The sequence below is a fragment of the Mustela nivalis genome (assembly GCF_964662115.1).
Source record: "Mustela nivalis genome assembly, chromosome: 19".
In the NCBI taxonomy this organism is placed as follows: Eukaryota; Metazoa; Chordata; class Mammalia; order Carnivora; family Mustelidae; genus Mustela; species Mustela nivalis.
In genome coordinates, this window is record NC_139038.1 from 6,406,985 (window position 1) to 6,424,954 (window position 17,970).

Here is a 17,970-nt window from a genome sequence, read left to right on the forward strand (position 1 = left end):
GGAAGAAGATAGGAAAAGAGAAAGTTTGGCCTTAGTTTTTAAAGTCATTTTTTGGTTATTAAAAGTGAATTTAGGCACAGAAAAATGAAGAACATAATACACTATTAGCCACCACTCTCTTTAAGTAATAAACATAAACAGAGTTGAAGTCTTCCTTTAACCCTCTCCATCATCAGGCTTGTCTTTCAAGCCTCTGTAGCTGGATGTACGCATTCAACACATGGTTATTAGAGATCCGCCTGGTCTAGGCACTGTATTAGGTCTAGGAAATACAAGAATGGACACAACAAACAGACATCCCTGCAGATAGGCAATAAATAAATAAATAAATAAAACTCGTATTAAAAAAAATGATAGTCACTCTAGAGAAATAGTAGGACCAGGAGAAGGGAGATGTGGATTAGCCCGCAGGGGTAATGAAGCCTTGGCTTCATGCTAACCGCCCACTGGACCAATCCTCTGGATGCCTGGGCCCCGGCCAGCTAGGCCTCAACCAGACGGTAAATTCCCTAGCGGCAGGTCTACACCTTGCACTCTCTTCTTCTGTGGCCTCCACCTCCCCAGCCCTGCACCCCACTGCCCCGGCTCCCTGCTGAGCCTGGTCCATGAAGATCCCGGCACCCTAAGGCCTGGCCAGCCCCAGGCGGTGCCAGGGCCCAACAGGTGGGCTCAGGCCAGGTTCTCTTGCCCCCCAGGACCTGCAGATGCAGATGGACGAGGATGCTCGGCAGCACGAGGAGCTGCGGGAGCAGTACAACCTGCAGGAGCGGCGCCTGAGCCTGCTGCAGACCGAGCTGGAGGAAGTGCGCTCCAGCCTGGAGGGCAGCGAGCGCTCCCGCAAGCTGCTGGAGCAGGAGGTGGTAGAGATCACAGAGCGGCACAACGAGGTCAACATCCAGGTAGGATGCTGGCTTCCTGGGGGGGTGCTAGGCAGACCCACACTTGGGGCACTGGGACAAACCAGGATTGTGCCCAGATCCTGTGGACTCCCTTCAGAACAGAGGAGGATAGTGTCCCCACTTGGGAAATCCTCAGAACTCACCTGCGGAGACTTGACTTATTATGGCAAGAAGCCCCTAATGTAAAATGTACATCTTAACCATTTCCAGTGTGTGCAGGCTCACTGTTGCTCAGAGCTTTCCAAGACTCCTAGACTCTCCCCTGGAGATTCTGATCCAGTGGGTCTCTGGTGGGACCTCAGAAATGTAAACTTTTAAATTCAAACTCCTCAGGAGATTCTGATGACTTAGCCAATTTCAAGGATCACCATTATCTCTAGTGTAGCTGAGGACAGAACTTCGGAACTGGAAGGGATCTAGAATATTCCAAAGTCTGACATTCACTTTTCAGATGAAAAACCATGACCCATGGTCAACAGTGGGGACCCTTATCTCCTGTTGGTGGTAACACCAGTATGGCTGATAGTGCAAAACTTTAGCAGCACAGCTTAATTCTTACTAAGCATCTTATGTGAATTCACCAAAAGAAAAAAATGTGCATGGGACATATAGGAATTATAACCCTATTTTAGAGATAAGACCAAAGCCTAGAGGTAAAGAATTTATCCACATAGGTGGAAGTACCGGGGCTTAAACCTGGGTTTTCCCAGCTCTGAGTTCAGGATTGTTCTAGAGCTGCCACCTACCCCAGGCCTAAATGACATTATTCTTGGACTCCTTGTGACATAAGTTCTGCTCTAAAACCCAGAGAAAAATGCAGGCAGAGACCTACCCCAGGCAGAAAGCCCAGGGCCATCTCCTGTTGGGGGGCACTGGCAAATGTGTCTGGGAGAGGGCTGTTTTTCTTTCCCGGACACGGGAAAGCTGCGCAGACTTCTGGCTCACAGCGATGTCTTCATTTTCCCCTCCAGAACCAAAGCCTCCTGGTAGTGAAGCGCAAGTTGGAGTCAGATGTCCAGCGCATCTCCAATGAGCACGAGGAGCTCATCAGTGAGTTCCGCTCGGCTGACGAGAGGGCCAAGAAAGCCATGACTGACGTAAGTGTGGACACTGCCTGGTGCTGGTGGAAAAGGCCTGGGCCCCCCACCCCACCCCTCAAGGGTCACTACACATAGGTACCTGCCAGTAGGACTGTGGTCCTTGCTCTGAGGAGTCTGGAGGCTTTTCTGAAAGCCCAAACAGATGAAAGTAAGGAATAATTACAAGTTACACATGACCATGTGAGAGATCAGCTATTGAGGCCTAGGGCTTGGGTCAAAGAAGCTACTGAAAGTAGGGTTTTCTGGGCAGGCCTTCTGGCAAGGAGCAGTATTAGAGTGGAGTGAAAGGAAGATGGGTCTCATGTCAGGGGGCTCAGGGGCAGATTCAGCAGGACATGCTGCCAGTGGTTTTGCCTGTGTCCCTTTGGGGACTCACACAGCTTTGAGAGGCAGAAACCATGGACCCCACTTTAAAGATGCGGGAATACAGACCTCATCACCTGGTTCCCTGCACTTGTTCGAAATGCCAGGAGCGCAGGATATTGCTGGTCTTATTTGGCACTATGTCCGGAAAGCACACACCCATACCCGGTATGCAGATTTTCTATGAATACTTGTGGAATGAATGAACGCGAGCATGAGAGGGTAAAATGACTTGCTGAAGGCCACAGGGGCCGGATGCAGACCTTCATCTTCCTCTTCCCGATCTGTGCTCTTCCCACCCTCTGTGCTCTGTGCCTCATGGAAGAGACAGCAAGGAGGGCCTGGAGATCCCCAGGCCGGTGGAGTCTATGGACTAGGAGGCCTGGCTGCGAGTGCATGAGCCTGCCTCTTCCCCTTTCACTCAGGGGGACCCAGGAGCATGGGGTACCTCCTCTACCAAAACCCAGCAGCACATCAAACCCAAGGGTTTCCTTGTCCACCACTCGGTCTTCCAGAGACCAGCGGACAAGGTCCTGCATCTCTCAGAGGAACTGAGACTGCACAGGAACCCAGTCCCAGCTCCCCACTCTTCTCCTGTCCCACAGGCGGCCCGCATGGCAGAAGAACTCCGGCAAGAGCAGGACCACTGCATGCACCTGGAGAAAATCAAGAAGAACTACGAGATCACCATCAAAGACTTGCAGGCCAAGATGGAGGAGGCTGAGCAGCTGGCCCTGAAAGGAGGGAAGCGCACGATCATGAAACTGGAAGCCAGGGTGAGGCCACCCCTGAGCTGAGCCAGAAGAGAGAAAGGGGAGCTGTAGCTGGGCAGGGGCCTTTTCCCAAAACCATCATGCCCAGAGCTTGATGAGGAATTGGGTTACTCAGATGCTGGGAAGGAAAAAGAAGTTGAGACAAGAGCCGTAATTTATTTAGGTCTCCTTTCCCCCAGAATGTGCTTCGCCTGCCCAGTCTATTTCCAACATTGTTCCCCCCTTATTACTTTCTTAAAACAAGCCTCAGTCTTCACCCATGGGGTGTCAGAGCTAGAGGGGCCAGGAGGTCGGTCACCTTGTCCGGCCTCAGCCTCCCTGACTTCCCAGAGGAGAAAACTTGAGGGTCAGGGAAAGGGACCCATATGACAACCACGGCAAGTGTGTGAAAGGCAAAAGCCACCTGACCCTCCTGGCCAGGGCTTGCCTGCTCTTCTCCGAGGAGGAAGTGGACATGGCAGCCGTGACACCCCCACCCAAGGCCACTGAGCTCCCAAGTCCAAAAACCTGCATTCCCTCAGCCATGTTCGTCTCTTCTCCCCCAGATCAAGGAACTAGAGACAGAGCTGGACGGTGAGCAGAAACAGCACGTGGAGACGGTCAAGACGCTGCGGAAGAATGAGCGCCGCCTCAAAGAGCTCGTCTTCCAGACCGAGGAGGACCACAAGACCAACCAGCGCATGCAGGAGCTGGTGGAGAAGCTGCAGAACAAACTGAAGGTCTACAAGCGGCAGATCGAAGAAGCGGTAGGTGCCCACTGCGCGCCCTTCATACGCCGTCCCTTCTCAGCCCAGGTCTCAAGACTTGGTTAGAATTAGCCACAGGGAAGGAATCTGCTACTGGCCAAAAGATGACCCCTGAGAGCTTTATGTCCATGGCGCTTCATTCTCACTATTCTGTTGGAAGCAGACTGACACCACACACTGGAGATAAGAACATGTAGAAAATGAAAAGATCCCCTAAGAACACCCGTGCTAACTGAGGTACCCACAGCAAGCTGTGCTCTAAAACCGGGAAGGTCTTGGTGTCCTTTGTCCTGCTTCTACTGCCCCTTGTGGTCTCTGCCAGGATAACTTCTCTTTCCTGCTCCTATTGTTACATGCAAGACCCTTTCCTTATTTGATCCTCCCAATACAAGGCGGGAAGACTGATACTCTTAATCTATTTCACAGGTGAGGAAACAGCCCAGAGTGGGATATTTATGTGATGTTAGTAAATGTTAAAATCGAAGTTAAATGGTTAGCAAAGGATGACTTCGAGTCTCAACCCCAAACCACAGGTCCACCTATTGCAGCAACCACCCCTCTACCCCCACCCCAACATAGATATTTGACCCTGCCTTTGCTCACTGCCAATTCTGGGGCTACCGCACTGAATCCATCAGCCACCCACACAACCAACGCCTTTCCCAAAAGGCTCGATAAAGACCAGGCTGACAGTTAATATGGTTCTAACCAAAGCAGCACTATGACTCTCTTGGGGAGATGACGGGATGGGAGGTGAGTGCTGGCGGCCAGGGACTGCGCTAAATCCGCATCTTTCATAGTGGGGCACCACTCGCTGACATCTAAAGCAACAAATGACAGAAGCAGCAACAGAGTACATTTTACTTGGAAATAAGGGTGTCAAGGACAAAAGAGAATCAGCTAAAAGTACTGGACGGCTGGACTCTCATGCGTCTGTGTAGAACTGATAACGATGCACATTTAAGCAGAAGCAGCCAGGTTTACACCGTTTTCCGCCGTGCCTTTGTCGCAGGAGGAGCAGGCCAACCAGACCTTGGCTCGCTACCGGAAGACGGTGCACGAGCTGGATGACGCCGAGGAGCGGGCTGGCATGGCAGAGACCGCCCTGAACAAGCTGCGCACCAGACACCGCGTGGCCGGCAAAGGCATCACGTCTGTGGAGATCATCCAAGTGTCCAAGACCGGCTCCTCCAAAACCCTTTCCGAGGAATGAGGGTCTCCACCTCCTAGTCCACAGCCAGTAGGTATGGACTCCACTCGCAATGCCCATGCTCCAAAGTTCCCTTCCCTGACCCTACTTTGCTCCTTCTGACTTCGATGCTTCCTGTGTGCCCTGATCTCATGCAGTGGGAGTTCCAAAACTTTCCCGTCTCTTCAGCGGCAACACTCACCCTGCATTCTCGAAGCCCTCGGGCATGGTGCTGTCCACCTGTAACACAGGGTCCAGAGGTCATGATGCTTCCCCATCTGGATGGAAGCTCTTAGAAGGCAGTTTCCATGTCTGATGCCACTTGACATCAGGCCTGGCAGACAGGTGCTAATGTTTGTTTCCACTGGACAACCGTAAGGACATTTCCAAGCTTACAGCCAATGTGTACTTCCCGTCTTTCACATCTCCACAATATCATTATTCCTAAGGATTTCATCAATACTGGTTGAATTTAGACTTCTTACATTAATAATAATAATAATAATAATAATAATTAGTTGCTGCTACTATTTCTGAGCACTGTCCCATAGGGGACAATGTAAAATAGTCCTTTCTTTATTTTCTTTCATTCAGAAGCAACTGAGAAAAAAAAATAGGAAACAAACATATAAAAGTCAAAATGCTAGTCTTATTATAATTCTAGATTAAGAATTTAATGGATATCCAACCTGGTCATCCTTGTATTTCACCCCAGAATTTAAGGCACTTGCAGAACTGAACCACCACAGCCCTGCTCCATAAGGAACAGGCCCTACTCTGAAGGGAGGGATGACCAGAACTCATCAAACCTACAAGCAGATCCAAAAGGAGAGACCAGATGGGGGGGTCATCCCTTCCTTCCTGGTTCCTGCTTCCAAACACAGGATAAATCACTCCCCTTCCCATGAGTGGAGCAAGGGAAAGATGAGGAAAGTGGCGAAGAACATTATTCCAGAGCAGTGGTTCCATAAAAACGTGGTCTTTTTGACCAGCAGCAATATCAGCATTACCTGGAAAATTACTAGACATGCAAATTCTTACACTTCACGCCAGACTTACTGAATCAGACATTATTGGGAGATGGGCCCAGCATCTGTGGTTTAACCAGCCCTATGGTGACCAGATGTGTGATCAGGCATGTTAGAACCAACGCTGTAGCAGAAATCTCTCCTTACAGAAACACAGAGCCAGGGAACAGAAGTTTCTCCTACTTTTACTAGAACTAGGCACACGGTAATGTTTCTCACTATCTTATTTATCCTATGGTAAAGAGATACATAAATATCTCCATTTGCCAGATGAGGAAGATGAGCTCAGAGAAGTTTAGTGACTTGCTCATGGTCATACAAGCCCTGTGCTATGGAAAGGCAAACTGTCTTCTATTTTGATTACTATGGAGGTGAATAAGGCTGTCCTCTGTTTAGGATTAAACAGAACACTCAAGATCAAGGATTTGGTTTAGGTTGGGAGGAGATGGAGCTGAAGTCTCAGTGTACAATGGTCCAAACTCTATGGATTATGGGCATTCTTTTCTGGCCTTGTGCTCAAACATCCGAACAGATCAGCCCCTGTGAGGGTAAGGTTCCCCACTCACAGCTCTCTTTCAGTACTGGGTCAGTTTGCGTTTTAGTACAAAGTGATAACCCCACTGACCTTAGAATTCAAGCCGAGCCTTTTCTTACCATTTGCTTAGGGAGGAAACAAAAGATAGGAGATACTCTTTTTCTTAATTCTCTAACTCTTAAATAATGGTTAGAAGTCAAGAAGTTAAGGAAACCAAAGGCTTGCCTTTGGATGAATATACCATTAATGTATAACCATCTCCTCTTGGGGCAAAACCCTGCAAGGGGTCCCATCTGTTGAACTCTCACCTTGGCGGGGGCTACCCAGGAGGCTTCCTGTGCCACCTAGACTCAGGGGGTACTTCAGTCCTTCCACCTGCTAAGTCTCAGCCTCCAGGATTAGCTATCTAATCCTGGAAAGGATTAGATCTGTTAGGAAACAGATCCTCTGCCCTGGCTTGGTGACTGTATATTCCTGGGGGGCTGGTCTTGATTCAACAGTTCTGTCTCCAAACCACAAGGCCAACCATCCTGCCAACAGCACCCAAGTGTGACGAGGCTTTTTTTTTTTTTTATCCCATTTCCCCTTGTTGGTCACAAGGCTAGACACATCATCAGTAGCCATGAGATGTCTTAAGCAAATTAGTACATGAGTCAACACTCAGCCAAGACCCCACAAGAGTTTAATTTTCCAAAGTGGCTTTAAATTCAGTCCCACAAATACTGACCAAACTCAGTATTTGCCTGGGATCAAGGCCCACATTGGGCTCCCTGCTCGGCGGGAGACCTGTTTCTCCCTCTCCCATTCTCCTTGCTTCTGTTCCTTCTCTCTCTGTCAAATAAATAAGTAAAAAAATCTTAAAAAAAAAAAAAAGTCTAAGAAAAGTCTAAGGCAGTGCCACTCAATGAGTGGTCCATCTGTTACCTGCCCAAGATAACAAAAGTACAGAAATGGAGAGGAAGTTTATAGACATTTTTACAGCAATTGATACAGCCATGACATCCAAATACATGATCAAAGTATTTTATAAAAGCATTTGTTTCTTATATTAAGTAAAATGAATGAATACATTTGTAATGGAAATTTACAAGAGTAAGTAAAATTAATCCCTCACCAGATAAAGAAAGGAATTCCAGATAGAAGACCCAACATATGCCAAAGTGCAGAGGTCAGATCCATACAAGGGAACAGCATGACTAGGACAGAGGAGGAGGGGACAGTGCTGGAAGTGGTGGGAGACAAAGCTAGCAAGACAAGCATGCATGAGGTTGGGAAGGACCTCACGGGGTACAAGTATTCTATAATTTCCCTAAGGAAATCTTGGTAAGTTTTTAAATCCATGTGTGGGATGTGATGAGCAGTAGCTTTTCTTTCTTGGGAAGACATATCACAATGGAAAAACAAGCCTGTGGGCCCCTCATGAGATGCGGCAGGCAGGCCCGTGGTGAGTACTGTATCCAAAGGGACCGTACTCCAGCCCTCTCGATGACCTGTATGGAGTCCAGGCCCAAAGGTGTCTCTAAACCTTCACAAACTCATACAGAATGGACCAGTTATGACCCAATAATGGTGTCCATTATGAGGAAGGAAGCCTGTGCAGCAGCAGCAGCCCAGGCATCCAGAGGACATTGTTTCTCTAGCAAGAAGGAAGCAAAGATGTCAGAACTCTCAGCTCTGATCTACAAGGTTTTTCTCACCCTCTCTCTTTTTTTCTTCCAGGGTGACACAGATCTCAACAGCAGACCATTAAATGGAAAAACATGAAAATAGAAAAACTGGATATCCTGAGAATGTTTACTATGCAAGAGAAAGTGCAAGCCAGAAAGAGACAAGTGCTACAGAATAAAGATAGCTGTGGGGGAAAAGGGTTTGAGGGTGTAAATACCCAGCCATTAGAGGAACTAAAATTAATGTGGCTTCTCTGAGACCACCTAAGCTGTGTAAGCACTTGGATAACAGTAACAGTGGGTCTGTTTTAGTTGAGATCCTACATGTTCACGTCAAAGACAGAATATGTAATGTCTGTGTGCCCTGGCTGTTTTCTAGAAGTAATTCCTCATGTGGACAATTTTAATGCCTTGTCCCAATGCAGCATAAATAAAATAAACATGGAAAATGGACTGGAGATTGTTTGTAAGTGAAGAAATACTATTTTTCTAAGGCCTCCCAAATCCAGAGGCAATTTTTACAATATGTCAGAATTCTGTTTTATCCCTATAGCCTAGTTCACAGTCTTACTTCTATTGGAAACCATGAGAACTATGCCATCTTGGTGAGATCCACTGCAAATTTTGAAAAGGGGGGTCAGAGATATGAAGACTAACCAAGATTCATAAAGCTGAGAAAACTACAGAATCCCTGAATGGATCTTAAAGGATCCATCCAGGCCAAAGACCCACAAGGCCCCCACATGCTCTACCTTGGCATCTCCCAAAATGTTCAGACACAGGCAAGTTTTCCTTAAATCAAAATTTAACTTTTCCTTAAATCAAGTTGAGACACGCCCCCTAGCGGCGTCTACTTTTTAACCCTGGTTTTGATACCTAGGACCCTGCAGAAGGACCTCAATGGGAGACAGTTCTCATGTCTCTCCAAGATCTCTCTTCTCCAAGGCTGAATATTTCTGGGTCCTTCAAACTTCCCAGATGTGAGAGGGTTTCCGTTGTCACCTTTAACATCCGGACCCTGTTTCTCCCCTCACTTCCCTAGTCTTTGGATGCAGGACTGGAGTGGAGAGAACCATGAGGGCTCCCTGCCACTGCACGGCCCTCAGAGGGCACCTCTCACCAACTCCCTGGAAACAGTGTCTTCCCTTTGACTTTAAGTACTCTGACTCTCTCTGACGCCCTGGCAGACAGAAATCATTGTTCACTTGGTAAAGGAAGGGATATTAACATTCCGTTGGTGACTCCCCCTCTCTCTCTCTTCACGCTGGCCCATTTCACCCCTGTGATGGTTCTACACCCAGCCCTCCCTAAACTGCTCCAGTGGGAACCACTTGGTTTCTTCTGTACAAATGGATCAACTGTGAAGACACTGCCCTCTGGTGGTGGGGTCTCTAACTGCTTTGTGTGAATTTCCTGGGAGACCCCAAATCACACATAGAATTATACACATAACTGGAATTTTAGAGTGCAAAGGGATAATCAAGAGAGTGTCTAGTCCAACTCTCAGCCAACTGGGAGATTCCCTTCCATTACATCCCTGAAAAAATGGTAATCCAGCTTGTATCTGAATCCTTCCAGTGAAAAAAAGGCAGCCCATTGCAGTTTTGACTGACAGTTGTGGTTCAAAATAAAATGGAACCAGAATATGTCTCCCTGTATTTTGCCCTCATTTTGATCTACTCTTCACCTCTGTAATTAAATAAAATAAGTCTAATTCATATACTTTGAAGTCAGACAAATATGGGTTCCACTTTCTCAGCAGTGGGACTGTGGGCAACTTAACCTATCTCACCTCCTGTTTTCTCAACTGTTAAATGAGGAATAATAACAGTATCTGCATCTTAGGAATGTGAAGTTTAAACAAGATAACCTGGCACAGAGCCTATTATGCACAACACTTAGGCACTTGCCAAGTTTCTTCTAGCATTCTGTAGGACTTAACACTTAATCTCCCAAAGGAGACTTGGCCTGCCCTGGCAGCCTAGCAGCTGAGAGCAATAAGCCTCTTACTGGAGAAATGCAAGGGGAATTCCATAAAGTTTTAAGACGTCACCGTCATTGCCTGGTGGATAGTCTACCTGTGGTCTCCCCACATGTGGAGAATTTCAGAGCAGCTCCTCACTTTGCTGGAGGAGTTGTGGGGGGAGCAGATGTAGATGGGCTTAGTGACTTGCCCTACACCAGTTAAAGGCAGGGCTAGAAATTCTTCTTCATTGGGTGGAACAAGAGAAGGTTTCTGATCCAGTATTTATAAGAAAATGGATTTCTTTTAGCCACATATGCTGTTTTTGCCTAAGGACATGTAATTTCAGAATGGCTTGAAGGTCTAAAAGGATATACTCTATGTCCTCACAAAATAATAGATCAATTAGTATCCATGAAGACCAAAATCAGGTTCTGCAGAATAAATGGAGCAACGACTATTTAAATGGTTTTGCTAAACATTTTGGGTTAGCTCTCAAGGCTGCTAAATTTTGTATCACTGATTACATTAATTGTTTTTTCTTTTTTTCTGTATTTCTTTAAAGATTTTATTTATTTATTTGACAGAGATCACAAGTAGGCAGAGAGTCAGGCAGAGAGAGGGAGGGAAGCAGGCTCCCTGCTGAGCAGAGAGCCCGACCCGGGGCTTGATCCCAGGACCCTGAGATCATGACCTGAGCCGAAGGCAGAGCTTAACCCACTGAGCCAGCCAGGCACCCCTTTTCTTCTGTATTCTTGATACTCTGCCATCTGGGGCCTCCCTGACTGAAGAGACACTGTCTCTCCCAAGGCTAGGCAATTCTTACAGATAGCAAATAGCTTCATACAGACTAACCAATCCAGAGCCCATACTCCAAATCACCTCCTCTATTTTGCTCTTATATTCTAGGAGGCATTATTCCTCTGCCTTAATCATCCCAGGGCCAGATACGAGACAACTGGGGACAGCTTCTATGCTCCAGCAATTATTCAAACTAGCCAATCCTAAGCCCGCTCACCTTGCCTCACCCATTCCTTCCCCCAGAAACCACAATGAAGACTTGCGTGCATGTTTTCCCTTGCTCCTTCTGCCTCCCAGTGTACACTGGCACTTCCTCACATGGCACTGAATGACAGGACATGCTATGCCTCCTGTTTCTAGGGTTCTAGGGTTGTTCTAGGGTTGGGTCTGTGAGTGTAAAAACTTCCCTCATGACAACCATTTCCATATCTGCAAGCCGTACTACATCTGATTAAAACAAATCCCAGGGATATTAAAAAATACCAATTATCTTCCTCCTCCTTCCACATGTGAACCAATCCTGGGGCCCTATACAGAAGACAGCAAGTCGGGGCCTTCCCAAGGAACACACCTTTGGAGCTTCCAGAAATCACAAAATCACCACAAAGACCCCTTGACCCATCCACCTGTAAGCTTATCAGGAATTGGGGCTGGAGATCTGTTGTGAAAAGGCAAACCCTGAGTTACAGTCAAGTCACAAGACTGGAAGGAAACCTGTTGGCTATTATAAGGGACTATTCTTCCCGAACCCTGGTTTAGACTAACAAAAAAACATACCCTGCAGCTCTGGAGCACTGATTCCGTAAAACTTTCCTCTACATACATTTTTTTTTTAAATCCAAGTTTTAAATATAGGTAGCAAAATAGTGGCCAGGCATTTAGACCAAGGGGAAGAGAGTATTATGAGCATTAGGTTTAACAATCAGGAAGGCTACTGTGGGAATAGGTAACAGGAGAAGCATTCAGCCTAGTGTGGAAGCTAAAGGAAGGTGTTCTAGAAGAAATAATGTCTTTGTTGAAGCCTAAGTATGAGAAGAGTTGCTCTCCCTCAAAGTGGAGGGAGTGGGGAGGACCAGCTAGAGCATGCGTGGTGGCAGGGAACAGCATGTGAGCAACAGTGGCACAAGCGACAGACACACTCACTGATCTTACACGCCAACCCCTGCAGTCACAGTTTTGGAATCAGTGCAGTGTGAGCAACCCAGATCTCCACCTCTCCACACTGTTGTTCTCTTGGGTCTATCAAGACAGTTGCCACAGCTCTAGCCATCCTATCTTCCCACAATCATGTTTAAGAAAGGAAAAAAAAAAAGACTTCCTTACCATCCTTTTCATCAGGGAGCATATTTATTCCCAAAACCTCCCTAGGAGACTTCTTGAGTCCCGGTAGGCAAAAATGGGTCACACACCCATCCCTAAACCAATCAGCGGCAAGTGGCAATGGGGTTGCCACATAAGGCAAGGAATATCTGTGGCTCATTCCCAGGGTTAGGGAAGGGCCTGGCTTCCCTAAGAGCCACCTGAACAAAAGTAGTGCAGCCAAGAGGGTAAAGGTGATGATGTGTGGATTGTGAGAGTGTCTGTCACACAGAGGACATGGTGAGAAACGAAGGCGATGGAGCGTGGGAGACCTTGTTGCCTTGTTATGGAGTAATGTGGAGGGCAAGGGGGGTTTGTCATAATTCAATTCAGATTATGCATTTGGGGCAGGGAAAACAACATAAGCGAAGTTGTGTTCCACCCACTGCATCACACCAGAAGACACATGATGTCAATTTGTGCCTCTGTTTGTGATGTTAATTTGACATTTGAGTAAGATAGTGTCTACCCCAACTAAAGAACACATTCCTTGAAATAATGGTGTAGACTCTTTAAGCTTGTCAATGTTGTGAAAGGCAAAGAAAAAAAATGGCTAAGGATCTATTTCGTATATTAGACTATAGAAACATGACAATTAAATTCAGCAAATGATCTTGAATTGGCTCTGGGATCAAGATAAAGAAATTGAGGGGTGCCTGGCTGGCTCGGTGAGTCGAGTGTATGACTCTTAACCTCAGGGTGGTGGGTTCGAGCCCCATGTTGGGTGTGTAGAGATAACGTAAAAATTTTCTTAAATCTTTGGGCTTTTTTAAAGATTGTATTTATTTATTTGACAGAGCTCACAAGTAGGCAGAGAGACAGGCAGAGAGAGGGGGGGAAGCAGGCTCCCTGCTGAGCAGAGAGCCCAATGTGGGGCTCAATCCCAGGATCCTGAGATCATGACCCGAGCTGAATGCAGAGGCTTTAACCCACTGAGCCACCCAGGCACCCCAATTTTTAAATCTTTAAAGAAAAAAAAAAGAAATTGATAGAAAGAACGTTATTGATGAAATTTGAATATGAACCTACAACAAACTTATGTATTATATAACCAAGTTTCATAATTAACTTATGCTAATTATTTTGGTAGTAAATAGTAATACTGAATTAACTTAAATGTCCTGAATGTGATCATTGTGTTATGATTATGTAAATGAAGGTCTTTATTCTTTTGGTTTTTATTCTTTAAAGATTTTATTTATTTATTTGACAGAGAGCACAAGAGCAAGGGGAGCAGGAGAAGGAGAGGCAGGCACCCCGCTGAGTAGGGAATCCGACTCAACCTCAGGACCCTGAGATCATGACCTGAGCTGAAGGCAGATGCTTAACTGACTGAACCACCCAGGCCCCCCAGTGAAGACCCTTGTTCTTCAGGATACATACTGAAGTATTTAGGGCTGAAGAGTCACGATGTCGGTGACTTACAAATAGTTCAACAAAAAGGGGCACCTGGGTGGCTCAGTGAGTTAAGTAGTCAACTCTTTGTTTAGCTCAAGACATGATCTCAGGGCCATGAGATTGAGCCCCATGTGAGGATCCATGCTCAACAGAGAGTTTACTGGAGATTCTCTTTCTCTTCTTGTGGTCTCTCTTCTCTCTGCCCCTCCCCCTGCTTGTGGTCTCCTCTTTCTCTCTCTCTAATAAATGAATAAATCTTTAAAAAGGAAAAATAAATGAATGAATGAAAGATATGGGAGCTGACAGATACCAGATGAAGGAACACAGTGGGCAGTGAGAACTCTCAGAGGTCAGGAACAAAGAGAGACATCTGAGGGTCAACCTATGCACAGTGGTTGAAACTGAGAGCCTGCAAGAGGTCACTTAGGGAGCACGTGCAGAAGGAGGCAAGGCTTGAGTTCATCACCATTTGAAGTTCAGACCCAGAGGCAGGAACCGAACAAGAATGGTCATGCTTATAAGCAAACCAGCCATGACATTCAGTGCTCTAATAAAAATATTCATCAGACTTGCAATTTTCTATCACTTTACATTTGTTCCTAGAGAGACATTCTTTGTGTTGATTAGGTTCCCTCCAGGTAGAATTATTGTATAGAGTTATTCAACTTTTTGTCAACAGTTTCATATGGGACTGTCACAAAAGAAGAACCCACACATATGTCTGAGAAAGATGAACATAAAAACAAAGGTACACTATATATTACAATTAGAACTATAGTCATCTCAAGTTAATCCATTCATGAAAATGAGTCTAAGATCAAAGGAGGTTATGAAATATGATGAATATGAAATTCATATTATGAAATATGAAAAATATGAAATAAGAATGCATTCAGTGTCTGCCCAAAAATTCTAACCAGTTTCTCTAAACATCACTAAAACCCTCTTAAACACCTATAAAACAATTCTCCAAACATTTCCATGTAATATAAACATTTTATATGCTTACATGTATCACTACCTAATTATTTGACACTTAACAAACTCCATAGTCATTACATTTGCCAGCAGTATGCAATGATATACACTATACTAGATGAGAATTAAATATTCCCTTTAACCTGCAACAAATGTATTGCAAACCAAATAAACAGTGTGCTAAAGTGTTAAAGATATATAATTAATGCAGTAGAATTTAGCAAAATAAAATAGACGAATAGAGCAATTTTTTAAAATAATTACTTACCAAATGATTCTGGTAATGGAGGACTGGGGTGACAGACAACTCTCCCACTAGCCATAACTAGAAAAATGGAAAAAAATATACAAAGATAAGAGAGATAAGAGATAAGAGAGAGCTAATCAGATGGAAAATAGCAGGTCAATATCCAAGAGAGCAGAGAACATCAGAGAGTGAGACTTGCATTTTAGGACTGCTTTACCCCACAGACTATTGGTTGATTCCAGACGAGCTGGCTAAGAACCTGAGCAGTACTTCTTAAAAGTCTATCATACTATGGAGACAAAAGATGGAGTTCAGGGTCCTCAAAAAATAAGGGTCCTGGTAAACATCTGTTGTAGTAGTCAGGGATCCCCAGAAAAACAAAAACAATAGCAAATAGATACAGACAGATCTACAGTTACATCAGTAGATACACAGATATAAAAACACTTAATAAAAGGAATTGTCTTGGGGTACCTGGGTGGCTCAGTGGGTTAAGCCTCTGCCTTTGGCCTAGGTCATGATCCCAGGGTTCTGGAATTGAGCCCTGCATTGGGCTCTCTGCTCAGCGGGGAGCCTGCTTCCCCCCCCTCTCTCTGCCTGCCTCTCTGCCTACTTATGATTTCTCTCTGTGTAAATAAATAAGTAAAATCTTTAAAAAAAAAAAAAAAGAAATTGCCTTATATGATTATGGAGGCTAGCAAGCAAAAAATCTGCACAGTTGATATTCCTGTTCAAGGCTGAAGGCCAGAACTGCCTGACAACCAGAAAGAGCCAATGTTGCAGTTCAAAGGTTATCAAGAGGAAGGAATTCTTTCTTACTTGGGAGTGGTCAGCCTCTTGTTTTATTGAGTGGTAAATAGATGCTACTCTTGGATGATGGTTTACCCACATTATGGAGGGCAATCTGCTTTATTCAGCCTGCCAATCTAAAATGTCAATCTCATCCAAAAACACCCTCACAGAAACACCAAGAATAATATTTGACCAAATATCTGGGCTCAGTTATGTTGACAAACAAAATTACCCATCACATCCGTGCTTTGGGATGGGACACTAGGAATAAGGGTGAATTAGAAGATGAATATTCTTCTCAAGAATATTCTTCCCAGCCTTGAGTCATCTGAATGGCCCAGAAAAATCCTAAATCCTAAAATTAGTTTAAGGTGATCCCAGATTGCCGACATCCTCAGGCACTTGGCAAAATGAGAATGAAAACCTAATCTGGGTAAAGATAAAATCATTTTAGGTCTGGAATTATTCCTACATAATTTAAAAATTAAAATGTTAGACACAACTTTGATAACCGACTATAGAAGAGGACAAGAATACAAAATGAGAACCAGTCAAAACGAGTTGGTAATGGCAACAATCCCACAGGAACTCCAGGAAATGGCAAATATACAGTATTTATTATAGAATTAAAATGCGTGACAAGAATAGCATCTAACTATGGAGAAAAATAATAAGGGAGTTAAGGTAATCTAAGACCTTAGCATTACCCAGGAAGAGAAAGTACTGATCACTGGTGTGCTCTGTAGGACAAAAGCCCTGATCTGCAGCCTTTGCTACTCTCTATGGTATAAATGCTCCCATGGTGGCCGATTTCAAGCTACCGACAAGAAGTACTGAACATTAATTTGGGAAAAGACAGCACAAGCTGTTCTCCTGAGCCAGTGTGAGCACGTTCTAGCACACTTCTAAATTAATTCTTGAAAATGAAATAATAAAAAATAATCAATCCAAAAGAAGGCAAGAAAGGAGAGAGGGGGAAAAAAAACCCAGAATGATCAGGACAAAAATAAAGCATATAATAAGATGATCGGGTTAAATTCAAATATATCATAATTGCTTTAAGTGTAAATGGATGGATATTTCAGTTATAAGATAAATATACTGTAATCGAAAACCAACTGCGTAGGGATGCCTGGGTGGCTCAGCTGGTTAAGAGGCAGTCTTTAGCTCCGGTCATGATCCCAGGGTCCTAGGATCCAGTCCTGCATGGGGTTCCCTGCTCAGCAGGGCTCCTGCTTCTCCCTCTCACGCTACCTGCTGCTCCCCCTGCTTGTACTCTCTCTCTTTCTCTGCCAAATGAATAAATAAAATCTTTAAAAAAAAAAAAAAGCAACTGTATGCTGTTTATGAGCAACACATCTAAAAGCATAAAGTAATAGAAAAGTAGAAAGTAAAAAGAAAAAAAAGATACACTAGGCAAACCCTAACCCAAATAAAGCTGGTACAGCTATATTAATATCGGAGAAGTAAGTATTAAGAGCAAAAGCACTATTTGAAAGGAATATTCCAGGGCACATGGCTGGCTTAGTTGGTATCTCCTGGGACTCCTGATCTCAGGGTTGTGAGTTCAAGTCCCATGTTAGGTGTACAGTTTACTTTTAAAAAAAACGTGGGATGAGCTCCAGGGTGGCTCAGTCAATTAAGCATCTGACTCTTCATTTTGGCTCAGGTCATGATCTCAGGGTGGTAAGACTGAGCCTGGAGTCAGGCTCCCTGCTCAGCATGGAATCTCCTTCTCTCCCACTCCCACTGTCCCTCCCCCTACTCATGTGCTTGCATGTGCCTGTGTGCTTTTGCTAGCAAATAAATATTTTTTAAAAAAGGAATATTTCAAGGGCGCCTGGGTGGCTCAGCGGGTTAAAGCCTCTGCCTTCAGCCCAGGTCATGATCCCAGGGTTCTGGGATCGAGCCCCGCATCAGGCTCTCTGCTCAGTGCAGAGCCTGCTTCTCTCTCTCTGCCTGCCTCTCTGCCTACTTGTGTTCTCTATCAAATAAATAAATAAAATCTTTTTAAAAAAAAAGGAATATTTCATAATGATACAACATCTAACTCACAAGACATAACAATTCTATAACATAGAGGCACCTATAATATAGCCTTAAAATATACAAAGAAAAAAAATAACAGAGAG

At 44.9% G+C, this 17,970-nt stretch overlaps 2 protein-coding genes across 2 annotated transcripts in view; one reads left to right on the forward strand and one right to left on the reverse strand.

Annotated features, from left to right (window-relative positions):
• The window catches only part of MYH16 (myosin heavy chain 16), a gene marked incomplete at its 5' end in the record, with an annotated part of 60,658 nt that extends 51,905 nt beyond the window's left edge, over positions 1-8,753 (forward strand). Inside the window, 6 exons of the mRNA XM_082712701.1 lie at positions 696-899; positions 1,871-1,996; positions 2,968-3,138; positions 3,681-3,881; positions 4,894-5,125; positions 8,353-8,753. Of these exons, the coding sequence (XP_082568827.1) occupies positions 696-899; positions 1,871-1,996; positions 2,968-3,138; positions 3,681-3,881; positions 4,894-5,094 (903 nt within the window). The 3' untranslated portion in view covers positions 5,095-5,125; positions 8,353-8,753. The remainder of the gene's footprint in view (positions 1-695; positions 900-1,870; positions 1,997-2,967; positions 3,139-3,680; positions 3,882-4,893; positions 5,126-8,352) is intronic.
• KPNA7 (karyopherin subunit alpha 7) overlaps positions 1-17,970 on the reverse strand; it is a gene marked incomplete at its 3' end in the record, with an annotated part of 118,825 nt that overhangs the window by 96,480 nt on the left and 4,375 nt on the right. The window contains exon 2 of the mRNA XM_082713065.1: positions 15,068-15,124. Coding sequence (XP_082569191.1) covers positions 15,068-15,124 — 57 coding nt within the window. The remainder of the gene's footprint in view (positions 1-15,067; positions 15,125-17,970) is intronic.